Raw genomic sequence first — 12,987 nt, forward strand, 5'->3', positions numbered from 1 at the left:
TCCCAGTGCCTATAAAACTGTGTCACATAATGCAATGTAATCAATAAAAAAAATAGCCACAAAAAAACCAAAAAAACAACAAACCAAAAACAAAAAACAAAAAAACCCAAAAAACCAAAAAACAAAACAAAACAAAACAAAAAAGAAACATGATTAGAACACCCTTTGAGTTACATGCTAGACAACCCAAATTATCCAGCAAAGACAAAAAGAACACAACAATAACCAAGCTTTCGAAACAGTGCCCTAAGAAAGCAAGACATAATTCACACTCCAAACTTAAGTGAGCTGTCTCCTAAAATAAAATCAGCAACATTCCCAAAAGTAAGAAAACCCCAAATCTACATCAATAATATCTACAGTGCTAAGGTTAACTTACAAAAGTATGCAACATACAAAGAAGCAGAGAAATGTGAGCAATTCTGAAAGGACCAGATAATGAACAGACGTCAAAAACAAGACGAGATAGATGCTGGAATTATCAAACCCTTTAAACAGTAAAACACATATAAAGGAGAGTAGATGTGGCGCCTGCATTGTGTGACATGGTAGGAAGAGCCACGGCCTGAGGTGCCACTGTCCCCAAAGGGCCCCAGCTCATGTTCCAGCTGCTCCACTTCTGTTCCAGCTCCCTACTTACATCCTGGGAAAAGCAGCAGATGGTGGATCTAATGTTTGGGCCCCTGCCACCCACACAAGAGACCAGATTAAGCTCCTGGATCCTGGCTTTAGCCTTGTTCAGCTGGCTACTGCAGCCATCTGGAGAATAAACCAGCAGATGAAATTTCATTGTCCCCCACCTCCCACACCCTGCCACCTGGAAAGCTCTTGACTTTAAAATAAACATATCTTTAAAGGAAAAAAAAGGAAACACAAACGAAATGAAGAAAAAGGTAAAACTTATTAGCAAAGAAGCAGAAACCATTTAAAAAAAATAAATGAGACTTCAGAACTGAAAAATATATCTGAAATACAGTTCAACAGTAGGGCCAATAGGAGGGCCCACCACAATGACTCAATTAGCTAATTCACCCCCTTCAAGCGCCATAATCCCACATGGGCACCAGTTCATGTCCTAGCTGTTCCATTTCCCACCCAGCTCCCTGCTTGTGGCCTGGGAAAGCAGTAGAAGATGGCCCAAAGCCTTGGGACTCTGTACCTATGTGGGAGATCCAGAAGAAACTACTGGCTCCTGGGCCCGGCGGTTTGGCCTAGCGGCTAAAGTCCTCGCCTTGAATGCCCCGGGATCCCATATGGGCGCCGGTTCTTACATTGGCAGCTCCACTTCCCATCCAGCTCCCTGCTTGTGGCCTGGGAAAGCAGTCGAGGATGGCCCAATGCATTGGGACCCTGCACCAGCGTGGGAGACCCGAAAGAGGTTCCTGGTTCCCGGCTTCGGATCGGCGTGCACCGGCCCGTTGCAGCTCGGTTGGGGAGTGAATCATCGGATGGAAGATCTTCCTCTCTGTCTCTCCTCCTCTCTGTATATCTGACTTTGTAATCAAATAAATAAATCTTTAAAAAAAAAAAAAAAAGAAAGAAACTACTGGCTCCTGGCTTTGAATTGGCTTAGCTCTGGCCATTATGGCCACATGGGGAATGAACCAGCAGAAGGAAGATCTTTATCTCTCCTTTTCTTTGTAAATCTTCCTTTCCAACAAAAATAAATGACTCTTAAAAAAAAAAAAAGTTCAATAGTAGAATGGAGATGACAAAACAAAAACACCCCACAATGTCATGTGCTGAAGGGGATGAGCCAGAACCCCATGTTGGGTGGAGATGGAAGTGATGAGTACACCAAGCAAAAAGTACCTGTTCCACTGCCACTGGAAAGCCAAGCAGCAGAACCTCCTTCCACCGTGCTTTCTCCATTGTGTCTGAGCATTAAGCCCCAGTAAATGTTATCTGAATTGTGTGTTGGCCTCCTGTCAATTTCTACTTGCACCTGAGCCGAAGAACCTAGGATTGGTAACGTATCTGGCAACTCTGGTGGGCCCAGATCAGTGGGAGGACTGATGGACACCTGCACCTTTGCTTCAGGGTCTCTGCAACAGGTGAGCTCTCCTTTGCTCTCCCAGCGCCCCCATCCCTTCCACTCAGGGGTTTCTCCTCTCTGCTTAGCTCCATCTTGCTCCCCTCTGACTCCTCTGGGTCTGTTTTTTTCTTGCTTGGTTGCAGTTTTATTTTTGTTTTTCCAGTTTGAGCAATCTTTACAAATCCCAACATGGGACAGGTTCAAATGACACGCCTGGGATGGCAGGGTCTTGGTATGAGCAGCCTACCACATCCACGACAGCTCCTAATCTCTCTGGCAGGTGTTAGATAGGTTGCCTCTCATCCCCAGTCTCTGGTAGAACTGAGTGAAACTGACTGACTCCAGGAACTGCAATTTTTGGTCTTGGTATATTCCTTTCTGAGAACTCCTTCCAGCCTTCATCTCTTTATTCTATAGTCTCGCCTGCCCAGGACATCAACTCACACCTCTGCATCAGCAGCGGGTGGGTGGGACCTGCCTCCACTGTGCAGATTCAAAGGGTTCCTGCACAACAATTCCATACTGCGAGGGAGTCCACAGGGGCATCTTTGTGGTCTGCCCTCCTTTGAGCGAGCCTTTTCCCTCTCTGATCTCTTGTGTGTCTTTCCTCCCTGCTGCTTGCACCTGCAGGTGGATAAGTACCAGTAGCACTTGCATTCTCACAGGCCCACCCCTGGTTGCAGATATTACACCCAACCCCTGAACCTTTCACAATAGATCACAATCTCCACTAAAAGACCCAGCGAGAAAAATACCCCAAGTGTCTTCAGGGACTCTCTCCTGGGATTCATTTTAAGCAACTGGGAAAAATTTATGTTGATAGCTTAAAAAGGAAAACTTCTTCTTTTTAAAATATTATTTGGCCTTTACATAAGTTAAATGATCAGGAGACAGGGCCCAGGAATGAGTCACTAAATTGCAACAGTATTCTTCAATTGGATTTGTTTTGCAAATATGAAGTAAAATGGGTGAGGGCCCATATGTTCAGGTTTCATGCTCTATTAGGACCCAAGACTTCATGACTGCTGTGGAGTCTCCATGACCAGCATTTATTTCTCAGCCACCCTGGCATGCAGACTCTAACCCCAACCTTGTTACAGATCCTAGACCCTCAACCAACCCTCATGGCTTCCTACCCCTCATACTCAATGGCATCACAGATGCTAACCCCAGCATCCTCATGACCAATGCTTCAAGTTTAAGACAAAGGGTGGACTACCCATAAAAAGACAATAATCCATAAAACCAGAGGTCTTAAAAGAAATTCAACTCCTGGGCCCGGTGCCATGGCCTAGCAGCTAAAGTCCTCTCCTTGAACGTGCCAGGATGCCATATGGGTGCCGGTTGGTATCCCAGCAGGCCCACTTCCCATCCAGCTCCCTGCTTGTAGCCTGGAAAAGCAGTTGAGGACAGCCCAAAGCTTTGGGACCCTGCACCTGCGTGGGAGACCCGGAAAAGGATCTGGGCTCCTGGCTTCGGACTGGTGCAGCACCGGCCATTGTGGTCACTTGGGAAGTGAATCACTGGATGGAATATATTTCTCTCTGTCTCTCCTCCTCTCTGTATATATCTGACTTTGCAATAAAAATAAATAAATCTTAAAAAAAAATTCAACTCCTGCTCCAGAAGTTTATGGAGCATGGGTTACAGCTGGTCAATATCCAGGCAACAACCTGCTCCCCCCAGTCAAGAAGTCAGACAAGAAATGTCAACTGGGCCTGCAGCAGTGTTCCAGCCACTAAAGTCCTCGCTTTGAACATGCTGGGATCCCATATGGGCACTAGTTCCTATCCCGAGAGCCCCTCTTCCCATCCAGCTTCCTGCTTGTGGCTTGGAAAAGCGATTGAGGATGGCCCAAAGCCTTGGGACCCTGCTCCTGCGTGGGAGACTGGAGGAGGTTCCAGGCTCCTGGCTTTGGATTGGCTTAGCATCGGCCATTGCGGTCACTTGGGGAGTGAATCAATGGATGGAAGATCTTCCTCTCTGTCTCTCCTTGCACTGTAGCATAGTAGATTAAGCCTCCTCCTGTGGTGCCAGCATCCCATATGGTCACTAGGGTTTTTTTTTAAGATTTTTTTTTATTGCAAAGTCAGATATATAGAGAGAGGAGGAGAGACAGAGAGAAATAACTTCCATCCGATAATTCACTCCCCAAGTGACTGCAATGGCCGGTGCTGTGCTGATCCAGAGCCAGGAGCCAGGAACTTTCTCTAGGTCTTCCTCACAGGTGCAGGGTCCCAAGGCTTTGGGCCATCTCGACTGCCTTCCTAGGCCACAAGCAGGGAGCTGGATGGGAAGTGGGCCTGCTGGGATACCAACCGGCACCCATATGGGATCCTGGTGCATTTGAGGCAAGGACTTCAACCACCAGGCCACCGTGCCGGGCCCATGGTCACTAGTTTTGAGTTCCTGCTGTTAAACTTCAAATTCAGCTCATCACTAATATGTCTGGAAAAGCAGTGGAAGATGGTCCACATTCATGGGCCCATGGACCCATGTGTGATACCCAGAAGCTCCAAGTACCTGGTTTCAGACTGGCCCAATTTCAGACATTGTGACCGTTTGGGAGTTTAGAAGGGGATGTTACATTTTTCTCTCTCTCCACCTGAGACCTGGTTAACTTGGTTCAACCTCGGGGTCTGGATGCAGAGAACATTCAGCAGCCTCGCAGCTGCTGGGAGCCAGGCTGCTAGGAGCACCTAAGCCAGGTCAGGCTCAATGTTTGGGTCCTGGCTACAGCCACCACTTCCACGCAGTGAACCAGTCCTGGGCTTGCCTGGGCCCAGAGGGTTTTTCTCCCTTCATGGTGAGTACACTGGGAGGGGAATCCTTTAGGAGCAAAGGCAGGCCCTGGCTTCACCCACCGCCACCACTGTGCAGGAGAGACCTAGGGGAGCGTGACCTTGGGTCCTGGGTAGAAAGGACTTCCGCCATGCACCCAAACCCGGTCAGACTCAATGCTTTGGGCCCTGGCCACAGCCATTGCTGACACGTGGTGAGCGAGTCTGGGATTTGGCGCAGCTGGTGCGTCTACTGGCGCCCGGCTCCACCCGCTATCCACTCAATGGTGTGCTCTGGGCTCTTGGGAGTTGTGGAATAGCTGCCTAGGTACGTCCATGAATGTGGCCAGTGTGTGTGTGTTGGTAAGGAATCAATATGATGGACTCCCAACGACAGGATCACTTTACTTGAAGGTAAGCAAGGGTGCTGAGACCTGGTGGTTTGGAGGGGAGAGGCTGAATGATCTGTATGGGTCAGATTGATACACCAGCCTACATGTGAGTGCTGTGTAGGACTTGTTACCACCAAACAATGCTGACCACCACATGCCAGTCCAATGCTAACACCGGGGCTAGGGGCCTGTCTAGCAGGGCTAGATCCTAGTACCTGACAGAACAACGGAACAGAGGACAGGTGACATTAGGCAGGGCCATGATACTAACCAGCACACAAGAGAATCAGGTCTCAGGGTAGATTCTGTGGGGAATGTGTGGGCCCAATCCTGTGGAATACAAGTCCCACTGGTTAGCTCAGGAGTTGGCGTGGTGATGGGCTGAGCTAGGTGTGACCATGGAACCTAACATCATTCATGGGTACAGGGATTGAGAGCAGTCTGGGCAGATCCAGGCTGCAGCACCCGCATGTGCATCCTAAAATAGGGTGTGGGGCAGGCCGAGCTGCAATATTCACCAGCTCACACAAGGCCAAGATGGATGGGCAAACTAACACCCACTGGCATGTATGAGATCTGAGTATGGGAGTGGGTCAAGTGAGGGAACTTGGGAAACTCCCCTAGTGGGTCATAACTCTCACTGATGATCACATGGTCCAAGCCTGGGGTTGGACAAGCTGGGCAAAGTAGCTCCAACTGTTGGCTAATGTGTGGGTTGGTTATGGAAGTGGGCAGACTGGGCAGGGCCAAGCAAACCTTAATTCACCAGCAAAAACAGAAACCACTGAAGCACAGGTCATGCAGAGCTAGGCTGTTACACCTACTGGTTTGCATGAGCCAGGGATGCCAGGTTATAGTATCTAAGGCAAAGGCCAAGAGAGGTGAGGGGCTATGCCAAGCTGGGTCAGAGCAACCACTGGCACACACACAATCTATGGCTGGGAACAGGCCTGACTGGGGAGTTAAGTGGACACCCTGGCTGGGATGGGGTTCCCACTGGTGAGTGCAGGAGCCGGAGTGGGAGCTATGTTCTGGTCTGGATATGGTTGCAGTGTCCCTCGGCACAAGTGTGGATTGGGACTGGGAGCACCAACTGGTGCTCTGGAGGACCAGGGTAGATATAAAATGGACCAGGCTAGGTCTCTGCCTCTACTGAGCCATATGTGAGCTGAGTCTGGATATGGACAAGTCTTGGCTGGGTTGAAATATCCAACCGGAATGGGCTGAAGGCCAGTCAAGAAAGGCCACTGTTCCTGCCAGGACAGGAGGTGGACTAAGTAGGGTGGCTCATGGACCCACTGGTGTGCATGAGATCTGACATTGTGAGAGATTCTGATGGAGGGCTTGGGAAATTCTGTCGGGACACAGTCCCTGCAGGTCAGCACAAGAACCATGATAGCAAACAGCCCAGACCAGGCCAGGGAATGGTATCCACCAGCATACATTTAGCATAGGTCAGGGGCGGACCAGGCTGAAGCAGTTCATATCACCCACTGGTGAATGAGTACCAGAATGGAGTGTGGGTCAGGCTGAGTTCAGTCATATAACATACCAGTACACATCACAGCTGGGCCTGGGTGCTGGTTGGGCTGGGCTAGGCTTTAACCCCCACCAGTGTGAGCTGAAATTGGGGGTGGGCTGGGCTGGGCCAGGTTACCACACCCACTGGCAAATGCCAAGGCGCGGTGAGCCATGCCAGACTGGGCTGCAGTACCCAATTAGCACACGTGAGAACCAGGCGGGGAATGGGCAAAGCTGGCAAGGGGAATGTGTAGGGCTCCCCTGCTGCACCACCACTCCCACTGGAGAGTGTGAGTTGGGATGGGGGCAGACCAGATTGGACAGAGCTACAACACCTGTGGGCCTCATGTGAACTAGATCAGGGAAAAGCCAGGTTCAGCTAACTGTTCCAACTGGTGCAAACAAATCAGAGTGGGTGAGGGCTGGTTGGGCTTTGCTGCAGTATCAACTGGCAGATACTGGTACTGGGGGCTAATTCTGTCAAGTTAATCTGCAGAACCACCTGGAGAGTGCATGATCTGGGAGTGGGAATGGGTCCAATAGGGAAATAGTGGGCACCTCCCTCTTGGGTTACCACTCTCACAGGAGAGCATGAAAACCAGGACTGGGGCAGACGTGGTTGGACAGAAATGCACCCACCACCATGTGTGTGGGCTGGATAGTGGGCCTGGCTAGGTTAAACTAGGCTTCAATGCCCACCGACATGTATGAGAGCTGTATGGTATGTGGGACAGACTGGACTAGTCTGCTGCACATACTGGCAAACCAGGACAGGGGGCGGGCCTGGTGGGGGTTACTGTGGGTCGTTCTGACTAGGCTGCAGCTCCCACTGGTTTATGTGAGGGCCGAGTGTGTGCTGAGTAGAATCAGGCTGGACTGCAACACCCATTGGTTCCAGTGGAAGACAGGGTTGGAAACAGAACTGACCCAGCAATTGCAACCACCAGCATATGCATAAGCTGACTGGGGCGACGGACTGTGCCAGACCCTGTACTGGAATGCAAACACAAAAATCAGGTCTGGAATCACCTCAAATGAAGTTTCTTTGGGGATCCCTCCAACTGAACTGCTCATCTCAGAACCCCAACCATGAAGAGAAGTTCAGGTTCAATGGTCTGACCATGGAGTGCAGGTGTCAAAGCTCAGCCTCCTCAGAGACTCAGACGGAGCAGTGGACAGCATATCCAGGAGCACATGGAAGATATGGCAGTCCGTCGAAACCTGCAGAGGACACCTGGTACCACAACAGAGGATGGAGGACAGAACAAATTGATCAACTACCCCAGCCATGTGTTGGCAGTGAAAGTCTGGGCAACAGAGACTCTAAGGTGGTCAATGTCAGTCAGTGGATTCTAGAAACATTTCATCGTGCTTGGAATGGTGAGATTGGCAGCAAATCAGAACTGTTGAACTATCAAAACCACTTGAGCAGTGCCCTTGGAGCATGCCCCACGTTGGGGACCCTGGGATGGGTAGGAGGTTGGGTGGGGTGTCTCCCTTTATCTCCCCCCTCATCCCAGATACAGATTAAAAAAAAAGAGAGAGAGAATGTGGGAACAATAGTCTTACCCACTTTCCTGTAGCCCTTGACCCTTTGTGCCCTAACCAACTATGTAAAGATTATCAAAATAAAATAACAATTTAAAAAATAAAAACAAATAAACCTTTTAAAAGAATTAAAAAGAATCCAAAGACTTTTGGTAAGCACACCACAATCAGAGGACTTACCTTATCTGATTTCAAGACTCTAACATCACAGGTACAGAAAATGGGAAGTTCAGAAACAGATATAAATATTGATTTATTTTTTAATTTTTCATTTGGAAAGCAGAGAAAATGTAAGAAATAGGCAGAGATCACTGGTTCACTCCCCAAATGCCCACAAAGCCATGTGGATGGCCCCCAAGTGAGTGACTGTGACTCAACCACCTGCCACCTCTCAGGGTCTGCTTTGGTAGGACACTGGACCAGAACTGATTTTGTAAAAAAAAAAAAAAAATCATTTATTTCTTTGAAAAATTATTTATTTCTTTGAAAGGCAGAATTACACACAAAGACAGCTTCCACTGGCTAGTTGGTTCACTTCCCAAATGGCTGCAACAGCCAGGGTTGGCAGAGGCCCCCGGGTCTTGGACCATCTTCTGCTGGTTTCCTAGGTACATTAGCAGGGAGCTGAACAAGAAATTTAGCAGCTGGGGCCGGGCACAACAGCCTAGTGGCCAAATCCTTGCATGCACCGGGATCCCATATGTGAGGGCACCAGCTCATGTCCCAGCTGCTCCATTTCTCCTCCGGCTCCCTGTTTTTGGTCTGGGAAAGCAATAGAAAATGGCCCAAAGCTTTATGACCCTGCATCCACATGGGAGACCAGGAAGAGGTCCTGGCTTCAAATCAGCTCAGTTCTGGTCACTGCAGCTACTTGGGGGAGTGAACCAGTGGACAGAAGATCTTTCTGTATCTCCTTTTTTTTTTTATTGTATATCTCCCTTTCCAATAAGAATAAATCTTTGAAAAAAATGCAGCAGTTGGGCCTGAATGGGCACTCACATATAACCCTAACCCTAAGGTTAATCCATGGTGCCACAACTCCAACCTCTCGATTGATTTTTGACAAAGCTGCCAAGGCACTTCAATGAGGAAAGTAAAGCCTTTTCAACAGCTGGATCTATAAATTAAACACATACTGAATTTTTTTTTAATGCTTTAGTCTTATTAAAGGTTTATTTATTTATTATATATTTTTTATTAATTACATTGCATTATGTGACACAGTTTCATAGGCTCTGGGATTCCCCCAACACCTCCCCATGCCCTCCCCCATGGTGGATTCCTCCACCTTGTTGCAGTATTACAGTTCAAATTCAGTCAAGATTCTTTCATTGCAAGTGCATACCAAGCATAAAGTCCAACATCTTATTGCCCAGATAAATTCAATGGTTTCTTGGGGAGACCATCTCTGGTCTGAAGGCAGAGTTGGCAGAATATCATCCCAATCAATTAAAAGCCACAACATAGCATCAACAACAATTTACAACATTATGGAATTAATTGACATGGTATTAAAAAAAATGCAAGTTCTCAACCACATCCTGTGACTACTTCAATGACATTTCAATTTTAATTTATATACTACCGGCTTCTATACACCTTAAAATGGCTATAGGGTACTATTCAGCTGTCTCGTGTCTATTTTCATTTTAGTATTTAGCAGTTTATAGTGTTGAAGCATAATTATGCTGAACCTGGCGGATTTTAGGATAGTCAAAACAGGCTTATAACTCTAACAAGGCATATGTCAACAATTGAGGTGCAGAACAGTTTTAGGAGTGTGCAGAGAAGTCTTCAATACCTTAGTGAGGAATAACTACTCTTTGTGTCCTACCTAGTAAGGTATAAATTAAACACATACTGAATTTTACCATACACCAGCCTCCCAAAAAAATCTCTAAATAAATCACAGACCTAAATCTAAAACCTATAAAACTTCTAGAAAATAAGAAAAACAAAAACAAAACAAAAACCTTTATAATTAGAGGAGGCAATGTGTTCTTAAATACATTAAAAGCACAAACACAAAAAGAAAAAGTGGTAAAATAGTGGTAAAATAGTTACCTTTGAAGGACAAATTAAAGAGCTATTCTTTAAAAGATACTACTAAGGAGGCTGGCACTTTAACATAGTGGCACCAGCATCCAATATGTGTGCCGGTTCAAGTTCTGGCTGATCCACTTCTAATTCGGCTCCTGTTAACGTATCTGGGAAAATAGTGGAAGACGGTCCAAGTGCAACCACGGTGGTCCTGCAACCACCTGGGAGACCAGGAAGAAGCTCCTGACTCCTGATTTCAAACTGGCATAATTCTGGCTGTTGTAGCCTATCGTGGAGTGACCCACCAGATGGAAGTTCTTTCTCTGTATTACTGTCTTTCAAATAAAAATAAGTAAATCTTAAAAAACAAACAAAAAAAAACTACTAAGAAGTTGAAAAGCAGAGCCAGCACCGTGGCATAGCATATAAAACTGCCGCCTGCAGCATGAGCATGCCATATGGGTACCAGTTCATGCCCCAGCTGTTCCCATCCAGCTCTCTGCTAATGGCATGGGAAAAGCAGTGGATGATGGCCCAAGGTTTTGAACCCCTGCCACCAATGTAAAAGACCCAGAAGAAAACTTGCAGTTTCTGTCTTTAGACTGCCTCAATTTTACGAGCTATTATGGCCACTTGGGAGAGAGTTAGCAGATGGAAGAGTTCTAAGAAAATGGTATTTTTAAAATGGGTCAAAGCTAAAAATACACACTTCAAAAATGAAGATACGTGATAGTCAATACACACATAAAGAGATACTCAACATCATTAATGATAAGTTTATAAAAACTGACCATACATTCACTAAATCAGATAAAATACGCAGAATAAATCCACTTTGGAAAACAGCTTCTTTAACAATTAAACATACTGTTGCTGTACAATTCAACTAACCTAAGACAATAAATTCTATTTAGGTTTTATGAAATAAAAACATTTGTCTTATTATAAAAGACTTGTAAATGAATGTTCATATCAGCCTCAGTGTAACACCATAAAATTGAAAATAATCTACCCATCAAGGATAGCTAAACAAATTACAACATATTCATAACATAATTCTACCCAGCATTAAAAACTACTCATCATCATCTTCAAATTAATACTCTAAATGAAAGAAATCATGCAAGAAACAGAACACATGGTGTGATTCCTCTTACATCAAACCTAGAACAGGCAAACTGGTGTATAATGACAGAAAACAGGTTGGTAGCGCCTGGGCAAGAATAGAGAGAAGAATGGACTGTAAAGGGATGAGAAAAAACTTCGGGGCCACATGGAAATGTTTGTCATCTCTTTGTGGTAACGGATTCACAGGTGTATCGACATGACAAAGCTGGTCACAGTGCACACTTTACATCGGTGCAGTCTAATATACTTTAATTATACCTCAATAAAGGTATAAAAATTTTAATGGGAATTGGCAGTTCTCTGGGGCTAAAACCCACCACTCCAAACCATGGCAACAATTTCTCTAAGGGAAGACCCGATAGTACTAACAGACCTTGGTCAGGTTCCAGGTAACTCCTCTGCACAGGAGTTTCTTTACTATCAGGGAAGAACTCAGAGATATCAACAAGCAGAGAAAGAAATCAACAGGAATATAATTCACATGACTAACACCGTGGAGATGAAGCTCACATCATCTAGAAATCCCTCCCTACAGATCTTTCATTTATTTACTTTTAAGATTTATTTTTGTTATTTGAAAGTCAGAACTACAAAGAGGAAGGCAGGAGGAGAAAGAAAGAGAGAGAGAGAGATTCCATCTGCTGGTTTACTCCCCAGATGGCTGCAGCGATCAGAGTTAAACAAGGACAAAGTCAGGAGCCAGGAGTTTTTTGCAGGTCTCCCACTACTTGGGTCATCTTCTACTGCTTTCCTGGGCCTTTGGCAAGAAGCTGAATCAAAAAATGAGCAGCTGAGACTCGTACAGATTCCCACAGAGAATGACAGCACTGCTGGTGGCAGCTTTACCCACAACACAGCAACATGAGCTCCTCTGTATTTTTTTTTTTAATTTTAAAATATTGTCCCCTCTTTAACTTTTAAAGGATTCAACAAAATCAATTTGAGTATTTCATGCTATCACTTATCAACTCATTACATACAATTATCGGTTAACAGGTTAGTCACAAACTTCCCTTCCCAGTAATGTAACAAGAAAAAGTTGACTATCAGACTTTACAATGTGGAATCATCCTTTTGATTACAGAGATAAAATGAAACTTCAGATTTCATTATGAGAGATTTCAGTTCCTTCCAATGTCCTCTGTAAATTTCTCTAATTCTACCTAATCCTACAGGTTCTCCATGGCTCCTTCCTCCTCTCTTTTCCAGTATCACATCCCACCACTGGTGTACACTGAGAAACAGTGCTTAACCACTTTCCCTAGAAAATCCAACAAATACATTCTAGAGGAAAACATTGTACTTCCTCGTACTTTCCACAGTTCACGATTCCCACCTCTCTATTTCAGACCAGCCCTGCCAAGGCCCAAACCCATCTATGTTTGCTCCAAATGTTGCTCCTCATTCAGAAAGTCCTAGTGACGCCAACGACTCCAATCTCCACCGGGTTGCCAAAGCCAGAAATCCAGACACCTCAACTTCCCTCACCTCATACACCCTTAGTTATCACAATCTATTGAAACACACTGGGAACAGCTCCGCA

The 12,987-nt window shown here is 46.0% G+C and overlaps 1 protein-coding gene across 7 annotated transcripts in view; it reads right to left on the reverse strand.

Annotated features, from left to right (window-relative positions):
• The window catches only part of ZNF512 (zinc finger protein 512), a 33,723-nt gene that overhangs the window by 18,540 nt on the left and 2,196 nt on the right, over positions 1-12,987 (reverse strand). For 2 of the 7 annotated variants that reach the window (XM_058668139.1, XM_058668140.1), the window contains exon 3: positions 641-759. The exons of the other annotated variants lie outside the window; for them this stretch is intronic. In XM_058668139.1, the coding sequence (XP_058524122.1) occupies positions 641-642 (2 nt within the window). In that variant the 5' untranslated portion in view covers positions 643-759. The remainder of the gene's footprint in view (positions 1-640; positions 760-12,987) is intronic. 7 annotated transcript variants of the gene reach the window in all.

This window comes from Ochotona princeps, chromosome 8, assembly GCF_030435755.1.
Source record: "Ochotona princeps isolate mOchPri1 chromosome 8, mOchPri1.hap1, whole genome shotgun sequence".
In the NCBI taxonomy this organism is placed as follows: domain Eukaryota; kingdom Metazoa; phylum Chordata; class Mammalia; order Lagomorpha; family Ochotonidae; genus Ochotona; species Ochotona princeps.